The sequence below is a fragment of the Phalacrocorax carbo genome, chromosome 2 (genome assembly GCF_963921805.1).
Source record: "Phalacrocorax carbo chromosome 2, bPhaCar2.1, whole genome shotgun sequence".
Taxonomy (NCBI): domain Eukaryota; kingdom Metazoa; phylum Chordata; class Aves; order Suliformes; family Phalacrocoracidae; genus Phalacrocorax; species Phalacrocorax carbo.
In genome coordinates, this window is record NC_087514.1 from 150,209,718 (window position 1) to 150,222,887 (window position 13,170).

Genomic DNA, 13,170 nt, shown 5'->3' on the forward strand with positions numbered 1-13,170 from the left:
TCTTAGAAGTTAACACGTAGTAAATTTTGAATTTTGTTTGCTTCTAACTTAAGATAATAATGAAAACCTAAAACATGCAGTCCAATCATTAATACAGTTTAGAGAGATCCATAGGAAAATGCAATTATAAAGATAACTACTTATCTGTGGGAAGCAGAAAGCCCAGTTTTCTTCCACCTCATAAATGGTTCTAATTTCTTCTTGTCAATGGATCTCCTTGCTGCAGAACTTTTCACTTTCTCACATACATTCTTTTGTGTAAAATCATAAAGGTTCTGGGATTGGCCAGAGACCTTAGCATCAACTGCTTCCATACGCTGATAATTTTCATCATATGTTGGTTCTTTAAAAAAATTATATTCCTAATAAAAGAAGGAGACAAGGTTTGTCAGACATATTGCTATATGAATAATGCATATTAAAACAATAAGTTGCAAGCAAAACTCCAGGATGCTGTGCTTAAAAATTGCACCTATTAAATGTAGAATTAGATTACAAGGATAAAATCAGGCCTTTAAAAGAATGAAACATTAATCTGGAAAGTAGCTGTTACTGTGTGCAAATCAAAGTTTTTGAAATAAATGAATTAGCTCAATTTGGAACTTCCTGAACATATTTGAATGTTGTGTGTTGTTCAATTTCTAGTGTGTTAAATAAAATAATCTGACACAAGCACTCTTATAGAACATAATTCCAAGTAAGTTTTAAGATCTAGAATTGCAAAGTCAGTCATTCTGCTTTCAATGGATCATTTATATAAAAACTATTTCCCTGCATAAAGGATTTACAAAAAATTCCCATAAAAAAACAATTAACATAAAACTGAAAACAGGCTATGATAAACTGCTAGACTTCAGTTCCAAATAATTTAATTTGATATAGTTTAGGATTAATATAAACACATTCCATTTCAAATTTTTCATCTTCTGTCTCTCAGGACAAAACACTGTTGAACAAGTCATATATAAGAATGGATATGAGTGGCACCTACCAATCCTTCAGCTGTCTGTGTCTGGTACCATGGCTGATCAAAAATATCCACAACAGAAAGGACTCTTGTCAACTCTTATTCTCTATTGGAACATATTCAATTTTTACAGGAAAGACAGCATACAATCATTACTTATTATTATTATTGCAGCTGTCACTACCAGATAGGTGAAGACATTCCTTTATGTATTTGATTCAAGGCAGTTTTAAGGAGACTGTCACAGTGTGGTCTGTTTTCAACTAGTCCCTGATGTGAATCGGCTGTTCCAGGCTTACTGACCCAACTGTCTAATCATAAACTAACTGATGCTAGTTCTCTCATTCTGAAAATATACCCTAGACAAGACAATTTAACACATGATAAATTAGACAAATCACAGGGGAATTGATGCTGTAGCCTGACCAGCTAAGAATATGTTAGAAAGTATGTTTTCTACAGCACTATATGCCAAAACAGCAATTCTAAATGTTAGCTTAAACAAGGCCAAGAAGATATTATAAGAGTTAACTGGGTTTGCAATATATGTGTACATAATTAGCTTTTTGAAGCTCTCCTCAGAAAATAAACAAAACTATTTCCAGTCATAATTTATTTCATGTAGGCAACCTTGGAAATACAGCTTTCCTCTGCTTTTCAGAGTTCTAAGTAGAGAAGATTTTCCTTCAAATACAAATGCTCTGCAGCTCTACAGTGTTAATTTGTTTAAATTCTAGTTTTAGAATGCAGAATGCACTAAACCAGCTCTTCAGCAAAGCAATGCGATATGATATTTCTAAACCATTAAAATGGTATAAGTTGTACTCTTCAGCATAAATGTATTTACACAGTCAGGGAATACTAAGTAATTTAAATGAAAACTGAAGGAAAATAGGATAAATCCTATTTATTTACTCATTTATTAAGTGTACACATTTCTTGAATAGCTACAGTATCTTTATAAGAGCAGAAAACCAGTAAAGAAAGGTATATTGTCACTATTGTTGATATTAACATTTATCTATATTAACATTTAGCATTATAACCATAAAAAATTATTAAAATACTATCATTTTTAACCTTTCATGACCATCAAATGAAGCCAAATCACTTTGAAAATACATTAAACCAGTAATTATGTCTACAAACATTCAAATATTGCCATATTTATGAAATGTAACCCACTATGTAGATATAACATTAAAAAGTACTTGCCTATGGGATAAATAAGACACATACTGGAACTTACCGCACTTTCAAACAGAACAACTTACAAATTTAATCCCATTATTGCTGACATATGCTACTGTATTGATGTGTACAACTTGAAATGCTCTGTTCTTTCAGAACTGTCAAATATCTATATCTCAAAGAAAATATCAGCCCTACCTCTCAGAAAATCAGAACTAAAGGATAAGAAAATTTCCCTGTTAATGACTTCCTTCTTGCAATAACTAAAATTACATATAAATAACCACAATAAAACTTTTGACAGTTTTTAGCCTGTGATGAATTTTACCACCAAATTATTAATCTGTTATAATCACACTAGAAATCTGAAAAAAGAGGTTTTTGTCAGGAATGATGAAACAACTAAAATTGTAGTGGCACTATGTGATTCTAGCTAATATAGAGCTCAAAATAAAAGCCAAAGCACTTGCATTTTACACTGGCTGAAGCAACACATACTGTGTAAGCTGGATGCTTAACTCTCAGCCCTGATATTTAAATCAGGCAGTTCTCATAAAAAAGTCAGGCTATTATTTGTATTTGGGTTATAAAGAATGAAGAAAAAAGTTGAAGTGTTTTTTATCACAGAAAAACATTGTCATAAAAAGTTGACCTTTTCCGTAAGGATATAATATTTTCCTGCTTTAACATTTCCAGTGGTCCATGAAGAATAACACCAAAAGACGAGCAAAACTTATGCAAAATTAGAAGATGACCTCACATATTGGATCAAACCTCATAATCAGGTGTGATAGAATGATATGTGAAATAGTGTGTTATTTGCTGTTTACGAAAGGAATGTATTTAGTAGAAACTGAAACAAATCCAAAGAAAAATAATAAATGCATATCAGAGTCTCTAAAATTCTTCATTTAATCACAGATTTATCTTTGATAAAGAACATAAACGTTCAGCCAGGTTCATAATGTAATTCTTACCAATGTACTTTTGTACAAAGTAGAATATGCACCCAGTATCAGTAAATACATACCTGTTTACCAATATTTTCTACAAATCTAGGTGATCTCTCCCTTAAAAGTGTGACAATATCTTTATATACATCACTTTTTCTTTCATAGTCAATGGCATTTTCACCCTTTAGCTCACCCTTAAAAAAAAAAGAACAAATTTAAAATTGTTAATATTATTGCCTTACACAGGTAATTCAATCGGCATCACAAAGCACTGCTAAAGAGCACAGAGGTCACACTGTAATGAATTCTGTACAGACATCTCATGCTCAGCACAGAGTCCATCAAACTTCAATAATACTTTGTATAGATGCATGCATCATCTCCATGGATCCCAACAGATAATCAAGATCTTACATGGAATTCTGCAAGTAATTACTATCAGTTAATTGTACTGTGGGTATTTCCACTGAAAAGAATTTATGGCTTATGGCAAACAATCAAGTAAATATGAGCTTCCAGTGCAGTATGGCAGATGCCTAAAAGGTTCAGAAAACAATGTGACCTGACTGAGACTAAGCTTTATGAGCTAAGTCATAAAGTCAACATTTCCTTGGATTTTTTAACTCTTAGGAAGTCAATTTGTGGAGCTACACGTGACGGACATCAGTCTCTCTTCAGAATGTATGTACGAGCTCTGATCACTGCTTCAAATACAAAAGGGACTATTATGTCTAAATGAAAATGAAAAGTAGAAGAAAAGAGATAAATAATGTTTAAAAATCTTCCACTGAAAGGAGGAAGAAGTGCTTATCATTTGTAAACAGACAAAAGCAAGCTATATTAGCCACACAATAATATTACTCCTCAGATCAAGAGCAATGGCGCACTAGAGAGGCGTCCAGCCCCACAGTACTTTTAAATAGGAATAGTGTGAAGAACTGTTAGAGCCTGTTTAAAGACTAAGCAAACTCTGCTAGCAAAAAGTGTAGAATACACTCCTAGTACAAAACTTACAGAAAAAGCACTCAAAACATTTGGGAAAACTAGCATACATTTATTACTGTGTCTTCTCCTTCTGTACCAATAAACTAACTCTGCAGGTCTTACAGCCTCAACACCACTACCCTAAACCTGATGGATTTTTTATTTTAGCACATTAAAATGTTCATTACTCCATGGTATCCTTTATTATTACTTACTCCATTTAAAAACACTCCTGCTGTGCTGCAAGTGATATACAAAGGATCAGTGTCATGTGGTTTGATGACTAAGTAACAGATTTCTCCATGCACTTGTCTCCAGGGAGGAGCTCGGCATCCGTTAGAGAATGTATAATCTGTAATCAATTAGCATTAGTGGTTTTATCCAGTTTAAAAGTATTTTTAACAATTATGCTTGATGATAAATATAACATATATACAAATAAAATTTCCAGAACAATACCTTACTCTTAGGAATTCATGCTGTCAGGAATTAATCCTGCAAAGCTCTGTGGCCCAGGGCCCGATCCAACTAAGAACTACAACTGTGCTTAGCACTTTTCAGGATCAGGGACTCAGCTCACTTCCTCTACTGCCACTGAAGAAATTCATATGATTGGAGATTATTTCTATGACTAAAGGCTTGCATGCCATACTTGAAAACACTTTTTTTTATTATTTTGTAACTTTAAAGTAGAAATAAACATTTTAAATTTATTACTGAAATGAATTTAGCAAATTTCACACAGAAGCCAAGTACTTTCATAAAGGTATACACAAACGTGAGATATGATCAGATTTGGACCTGATGTATATTCCAGTGATTCCAATAATGTATCTTCTCCTTTCCCAGAGAAATTCTTGAGAAGATTCACTTCATTATTTACAGCAGCTGGATTTAGTCTTACATCTCTGCAATTAATAGAAAATGGTCTAAAATGTATTAATCAAAAGGATGTACTCAGAGAAATGAAAAAAGGATATTTTATTATCTTTTTCTTTTGCATTCGGTCTTAATAGTAGCAACAAAAATCTGGAAATGGTTCACCTCCCATTGCTTTTCTTAATTTTATCTCTTAGTTCAGTGAAATTTTAGTTCCATAGATAATACGAAAGTCCTTGTAACTGCAAAACAGACTCAATGTAATACTTAATATGCTTCCATGAAGAAATAAACATTTCCTTGAAAATATTTAACTGTAACTTTGTTGTTTGTACAAATGACTTCAATTTGCTACCAAAACGTAAAACATATGCAATAAAAACCCCACACCCGCAGGCACACACTTGCATACCCACACCTACAGCAAAATCTTCAGGAAAAAAATGGTTTTTCAATAACACAGTGAACAGTAAAGGTTATTTCAACAGATTTCTTTATGTCACACCAAAAGCACATTTTGTGGGTTGAAACCAATCTGATTTAACAATAAAACAAAACAATGCACTGGTTGACATGCTTAGTTTCCATTTGAAATGCACTTACTGTGAAATGTGTTTCAAAGAACTATTAAGCAGTTGCAAATCCAGATGATGAAGAAGAAGAAAGATTTTCATTTTCATCTCTGTTTCAGGGTCATCATCTTTTTTCACTTTGTCAAGTAAATGCAACATGGACATATCTTCTCCTTCCACAGTCCCATATTCAGGGCCAAGAATTTTCACGATAGGATCTCTGTTAGCTGTAAACGTATAACAGTGTCATATAACATGATACTATGTTAAAAATAAATAGGCAAGACAAACACTTTTTATCTCAATTGCTAAGTTTGATACTATTAATTTACAGTAAGAATTATAATAATGTGCATAGTTATTAATCAAATTTTACTGTATGATATAGTCTTTCATATCCTTCTTGTTATTTGAAATGGACTTTTAAAAATATGAAAACATTAGGAACAAAAAGAACTTTTTCATAACAAACAAAATTGCTTTTCACAACAAAGATTAAGATTGATTCAACCAAGAGGTGAATATTAAATACTTCCCTTTACCAACAGCCCCCCTTCCAGAAAATATGTCTGACTGATCAGCAAAACAGGAAATGGGTTTAGCTCATTGAAAATTGATCATTTTGGAAATATGATTTAGTGTTGAAAAATATCTTTTAAATTTTCTAGCAGCATTCCCAATGGCCCCATTACCTCCTCAGCTATGACAGCTGTTCTTTTAGGTAAACAGTGACATAACTGCATGTCAACGGTTTTTACAAAACCATTTTGCTCTGTTCCTGCAAATGAAGTCCAATGCATCTGTGCATGCCTCTGCATGATACACAGTCCATATTATTCTTCCTTATTATTCATGGCTGATCACTGTCAGTGATGGGACCCTGGATTAGATGGATCTGAAGTTTGATCCAGTATAAGCATTTATATTTTAGTATTGCAGATGCCATTTCTACTATTACCAAGGAGTATCACTGATCTCATCTACCTCCATGAGAGGAAGATATCCAGTTTAGCATATCAAGGGTCGTCTTGTCAGTTTGAAAATCTAAGACTTGAATATGACACAGGAGAAGAACTTGTGCCTATATTTTAAAAACCATAGTGAGAAGGAGCTGGAAGTGCTCACTGTGAACCTTGTGCAGGTAAGAATACCTTAAGCATTTAAGTTTTCCTTTGGCTATTTTTTAAGGATGTAACATTTTAAAAGAGAATTAAACTACAAACATAGGAAAAAATTGCTATTAGCCTCCAATAAGACATTCTCTTTCAGAAATTCAAACCTACTGGCTGTTGCAATAGCTGCGGTATTACCCAGTATACACTAATTTGTATATGAGATTCAACAGCTTTATTTTAACTTTATTCCAGATTTCTCTGTTATTGATTTCTGTGAAAATAAAAGAAATAGAAACTTCACTAAGTTCTGGATTGGCACCTTTATCCACCTTCATGAATCAACACCTTCTTATATACTTAAACGAAGGCATGCCTTTCTTTCTTCACATATCATAAACACAAATTGAAGGAGAAGACACACTTTTTAAGAGAGAGGAAAGACAAAAAAAACCAAAAACCAAAAGAAGAAAGGAAACCTTCAAGGCATGCCTGTGCTTCCTTTAACTTTTTTTCCACAGCAATCTGTAGCAAGCAGGACAGCTGGTCAAAACTGCGAACACTGAGAGTTGGTGCCACAAGGAGAAGCAATGGTTGGCCATCTTTACCTTTGGCTTCAGACTGTACAGTTGCTCCACTAGAAAAATTAAATTTTATCTTTTTAAAATAGGAACTTTACTATACCGCGAATTTTAGAGGAAAGTCTTAAATGTTATTCAAGCTTCACATGATAAAGCATATACAATTTCTTTAAATAGTATTTCAGAAAACTTCTGAGGAAAAACAATTTATTCACTGCAAATCAGACATCTGTAATTCATTTGCTTTACCTGGCAGGCTGCATTGTGAAAAAAATATTCTTATAGGACTGGTCACTCCTGCTGTTTGGCCGCACAAAATATTCCCCGGTATTCTGCACGTTCCTTCTACAAGACTGCTGAGTGATTTTCTGGCTATTAGGTTCACAAATGACAACTGACTTAAAATGAGATAAATGTATATTTCAATTTGGAAAGAATTCTCTGGTGGAGGGGAATATTTTCTCAGAATTAGGGTATTTCTACAGTGTTGTCTAAACAGAACCTGATTTTGACAACTTGTCAAGGAAAACTGAAAATTCTGCAGTAGTTTTCTGATTTAGCCAATAAAAATGATTTTGTGCATCCATGGCCCCTTGCTATGTCATTGTTGAAAGAATCACAAATATTAAATAGAGTTACTGTCACATAAGTCTTAGGTATCATTGCAAAATGAGTCAGCACCAGATTAAAAAGGACCTTAAACCTCTTGGTTATCATTTTTTCAGCACTAATTTTCAAATTCTAAAAGAACTGTTAGAATATTTGATAAGTAAGCTACAGCACTATAACAGCTATTTTGATTAAGACTGAAACCGTGTTGATATATTAAAACTGCCTACTTAGAAAGAACTTGGAGACCACCGTTCACAAAGAAGCTGTAACGCAAGACTGCTTGTTAATCCGCCTCGATAACAGCAGTAGAACATCTATGCTTAATCAGGAGTGTACCGGGTTTGCGTGGCAAGGTTTTGGTAGTGGGGGGGCTACAGGGGTGGCTTCTGCGAGAAACTGGCAAAGGCTTCCCCCACGTCCAACAGAGCCACTGCCAGCCGGCTCCAGACAGACCCGCTGCTGGCCAAGGCCAAGCCCAAGCCCATCAGTGACGGTGGCAGCGCCTCTGAGACAACATATTTAAGACGAGGGGGGAAAAAAAGCCCTGCAGGACAACAGCAGCCATAAGAGTGAGAATATGTACAGAAACAACCCTGCAGACACCACGGGCAGTGAAGAAAAAGGAGGAAGAGGTGGACCAGGCATCGGAGCAGATTTCCCTGCAGCCCGTGGTGAAGACCATGGTGAGGCAGGCTGACCCCTGCAGCCCAGGGAGGTCCACGGTGGAGCAGATATCCACCTGCAGCCCGTGCAGGACCCCAGACTAGAGCAGGTAGATACACCCAAAGGACGCTGCGATGCCCTAGGAAGCACACGCTGGAGCAGGCTCTGGGCACGACCTGTGGACCCATGGAGAAAGGAGCCCATGCTGGAGCAGGTTTGCTGGCAGGACTTGTGACCCTGTGGGGGACCCAAACTGGAGCAGTCTGTTCCTGAAGGACTGCACCCCGTGGAGGGGACCCATGCTGGAGCAGTTTGTCAAGAACTGCAGCCTGTAGGAAGGACCCATGTTGGAGAAGTTCGTGGAGGACTGTCTCCTGTGGGTGGGACCCCACGCTGGAGCAGGGGAAGAGTGAGAAGGGAGCATCAGAGACAATGTGTGATGAACTGACTGCAATCCCCACTCCCCATCACCCTGCACTGCTTGTGGCGAAGGAGGTAGAGGAAATCAGGAGTGAAGTTGAGCTTGGGAAGAAGCACAGGGTAAGGGGAAGACGTTTTAAGATTTGGTTTATTTCTCATTACCCTACTCTGATTTGCTTGGTAATAAATTAATTTCCCCAAGTTGCATCTGTTTTGCCCATGATGGTAACTGGTGAGTGATCTCTCCCTGTCCTTATCTTGATCCATAAGCCTTTCGTTATATTTTCTCTTCCCTGTACAGCTGAGGAGGGGAGTAATAAGGGCAGCTTGGTGGGTACCTGGCAGCCAGCCAGGGTCAACTCCCCACACAGGAGCCACTCCTAACATTAATAGAAATCGCATGGTTAATCACTGTTAGATGCATGTTGGAAAAAGTCTTGGGAATAGACATGCAAGTTGCATATATCACTAACTGAATAGGTCTGTATCACAAGATGACTAGCCTCAAACTCTCAAAAAACCCTGCAAATTTTAACTCAAAATTTTCAATACATATCAGTAAACCCCCCCCCATTTCAGACTCTCAAATACACTAAGGCTTTGTTTATGCTAAATAAGCACAAATTTTTGTTTTTGCACAGAAAAATGCTCATGGTTTTGCTTCAAAACACACTGCAATTGAGACTTACTTGATCTCATAACCCTCTCCAAATACTGAACAGCCCAATTGTGTTTTCCACTCGAGGGGCTCTCTGAAGACAAACGCTGCTTCCCGAGGATGCCTAGTGCTGAAGTCCTCTGCAAACTTAATAATCTGATTTAAAAGAGATTCATTCAAAGGGGTGATTTCGAGTTTGCCAGTTCCAGAACCGGCAGCAGTCCACTGAGCTGCTCTTGCCAGTGCTGCTCCCATGGTCTCAACTAGCATCAAAGATGTACACCTTAGCAAAGAAACACAGTGAGAGAGCGACTCAAATGATGAATGTAATACACCTGTGGATGCTATAATTTGAAATAAACATATCTATGAATGATTAGATTCATTTAACTTGTTTAAATCCCCTAAGTCAGAAAGGGGGAATAGAACTCTCAAAATATTTTTAAAGAAATAGGGAAATCTGGTGAAAACGCAGGGTTTTTTCATCTTGGTTAAGTAATTCCTGGTACTATTAGAAACTTAGGGAGCTGATAGCAGTAGGTCTCTGTGATGGCTGTAACAAAAGGCTCTCAGGTTCTCCTTGTAAAGTTGATGACACTGATAAAACCCGTATGGGCAGGGGGGCAGGCACATACAGCCCCCAACAATGACAATCCCCAGGCATTTTCTTTAAATGGAGGAAAAATTAGGGTGCCAGACCCGTCCGGCGGGGCCAAACCGCCGAAGCGAGACGGGAGCTGGGAGGCCTCGCTCCTGAGTAGAGCCCGGGGCGCCGGCCATGGGGCCGGCCCCGCCGCCGTGCCCAGGGCGGAGGCTGGGGCCAGGGCCGCTCCAGGAGGCGGGAGGACTGTCTGGATCCCCCCAGGACGCCGGGAGCCCGGCGGATGGACGCCCCTCGCCGCTCGCCCTCGTACCTTGCCCTGGGTGAGCCGCGCCGTAGCCCGCCATCGCCGCTTGGGCCGCGGCGTTGCTATGGGGACGGGGCCCGGCCGCAGCCGTTACCGGGGGAAGCAGGTCAACACCGGTGGCGGCGGGGAGGGGCCGCTGAGCCCGGGCTGCCGCTCCGTCGGAGCTGCGCTCCTGCGGGTGCAGGCACGGAGGTGCGCCCCGGGGGCGATACCCTGATGGAAGGCCGGCGGCGTTGAGCCCCGGAGAGCAGGTGGATAAGTGCGATGGGTGGCGGCTGCTGCGGCGGCACCCCATTACCCGTCAGTGACCCTCAAAACCCGGTGGTGCCGGGGCGGGGGCACCCTAGTAGGGCTGGCACGGTGGAAAACGCGCGTTTCTAACTTGAGAAAGGGGGCTGGGAGCCAACAGAGGGGTCAGACTTGTAGCAATTAGTGCTGCTCAGGAGGCTTGAGAGGGGTGGTGGGGCGGGAGAAGCTGAGGCTGAAGGCGTGGGGCATGTCTCCTTAGCAGCTGAGAGGAGCTACATTTAATATAACGGGCTAGATGGTGTTGGTGTGGGATTAAATAAGGTAGTGATTAGAGTTAATTTACGTCAGAGTTTAAATGAAGACTGCTCAATACCTGAATTAGCTTGAATTTTAGCCAGTGTAGCTTAAATGTATCACTAGCTTTCAGTCATTACAAGAAAACAGCTTTAATTAATAAGGTTAACGTTGACCACTTCTATTTCTTGAGGCAGCATGACATGTTATGCATGAAATGCTTTTTGTTAAAGAAAATGTAATGTGAGATTAGTGTTCCTTGGAAGATATAAAGGAAATATCTGTGGACAGTGCCAGTGTATAAAGTCCTTTCATATATTGAGGGCAACACAACACTATAAACATGCAAATAAAGCACTCCAAACACAGCATGGAAATTAGTATTATTTCCCCAGTCATATTCTTGATCCATAATGTGAATGAGTTCCCATCTGCCTGTTTCCTCTTTTGTACTGCTGGGCAGATAAGAACTGTTTTCCCTGACTTCTCACCGCTAAGTTGTGTGTCACACACACCCCACCCACCCCCAGTTTCATTATCTGGGTCTGCCAAAATACCTATCAGATGATAAAATTGGGCTTAGATTTGGCCTAGGAAGGAATGGCTCAAGTTAGGGAGCTATGTTCAGCTTTCCGGTACCTGTGTCCTTCCAAAGGCTTAGGAAAATAATCTTTCAAGGACAGTCCAACAGAAGTAATGAGCTGTCCCAACAACATAGAGTTAATGTAGCCAAGAGTTATTTTACCTACTCAGAGCTCAGCTGGGTAAGAAACCTCTAATAATGAGGAAGGTCATGGAATGTATGTGGGATATATCTCAAAGAATAACAGTATGAGATTAATTCATTTTTTTCATGGAGATGATTGTCCATATACATTTTACTTACTGAAACTTTCAAGCAGTAATTACGGATGAGTACATGCAGTCTGCACAATAATGACTTAAGAATAGCATTGGCTTTTCTTGTTTCACTGCATAACTTTGAGAAGGTAGAAAATGAATCATTTGATTAGGTGAAGATGAGAGAGCATTTTTAGTAAAAACTCTGGGTGAAAACTTAATGCAGTTTCATTTCTTTATGGAATACTATGTGTGAAGGCATTTCCAGAAAGTATTAAATCTCTTCTTTTATTGAAATAAGACCATTAAAAGTTGAAATTGATGGGCAGAAGGTGCAAACAGCAAAATGTGAAAGGGAGTAAAGTATGATCTACTGTTGGTGGTGAGGAGTGAAGACAGTGAGTTTTCACACAGAGCTGAGTATTTTAAGCAAGAAGTCGGTGGAGTAAGAAATAGAATTCCTAAATGAGATCACTCTGTTCCACTGAACAGCAAGAAAGAAAGAAGATATTTCAGTGGCTAAAATTAATAGGATGATTTGCCCTCAAAGAGTATGCATCTCCACTGGCCATAAAAGGAGCTAACTCTTCTGAAGACTAGAAACAATCTGATTTAATTTCTAACCTCAATCTGTATTACTAGTTTCTGTCTATGTGTTCCTGCACTGACAGTGGTCCTTTACCTTATTTTCAATGGCTACTTTTCTTCCTTAGATTTTACACCCAGTTTCTGAGCTAGAATACTTTGTCTTAGACTTCACTTTGCTGGGCTAAACAAGTTTATTTCTTCTAATCTCAGTCTGCAAGTTATTAATTTCTCTTACCGTCTTAGTATCCATTATTTGCCTGTGTTCCAGTCCGAGCTTGCTTTTCTTAAATAGATTTGGCACTTTTATTATGGACATTTCACCAGGACCCTTTACAATGGCATTAGTAGTCTTCATCTCTTTCAGAAGTTTGTCAACAACTACATTCTAGGATTGCATTTGTTTTCCAGATTGTTGTCACCTTGCAATTGAATAATAAAACCAATTTTTAATCCATTACTTTTATTTTTAGCTGATGAGTTTGTTGCTTCTGCAGGATTTAAGCATATAGTATTGCAGTTTGCCTTTTAAAATCAAATTCCAGTTTTAAAGAAAGAAAATATTTATACCACACAGTCTCTATCTTTTGGTCCCCAACCTCTTCTTCTTTCTGAAGTAATTTTTGAACCTTATAGAAAATTTGGACCATATTTCACAGAAGGTTGTGGTCTTGGAAATAATTAAGCTCCTACAAGTTTTGT

At 38.2% G+C, this 13,170-nt stretch overlaps 1 protein-coding gene across 1 annotated transcript in view; it reads right to left on the reverse strand.

The window, feature by feature from the left end:
- The window catches only part of ODAD2 (outer dynein arm docking complex subunit 2), a 94,634-nt gene extending 84,787 nt beyond the window's left edge, over window positions 1-9,847 (reverse strand). Inside the window, exons 1-7 of the mRNA XM_064444866.1 lie at window positions 9,624-9,847; window positions 7,138-7,295; window positions 5,578-5,773; window positions 4,897-5,003; window positions 4,311-4,447; window positions 3,189-3,305; window positions 145-362 (exon numbers count right to left, since the gene is read on the reverse strand). Of these exons, the coding sequence (XP_064300936.1) occupies window positions 145-362; window positions 3,189-3,305; window positions 4,311-4,447; window positions 4,897-5,003; window positions 5,578-5,773; window positions 7,138-7,295; window positions 9,624-9,847 (1,157 nt within the window). The remainder of the gene's footprint in view (window positions 1-144; window positions 363-3,188; window positions 3,306-4,310; window positions 4,448-4,896; window positions 5,004-5,577; window positions 5,774-7,137; window positions 7,296-9,623) is intronic.
- Between the last annotated feature and the right edge of the window lie 3,323 nt (window positions 9,848-13,170).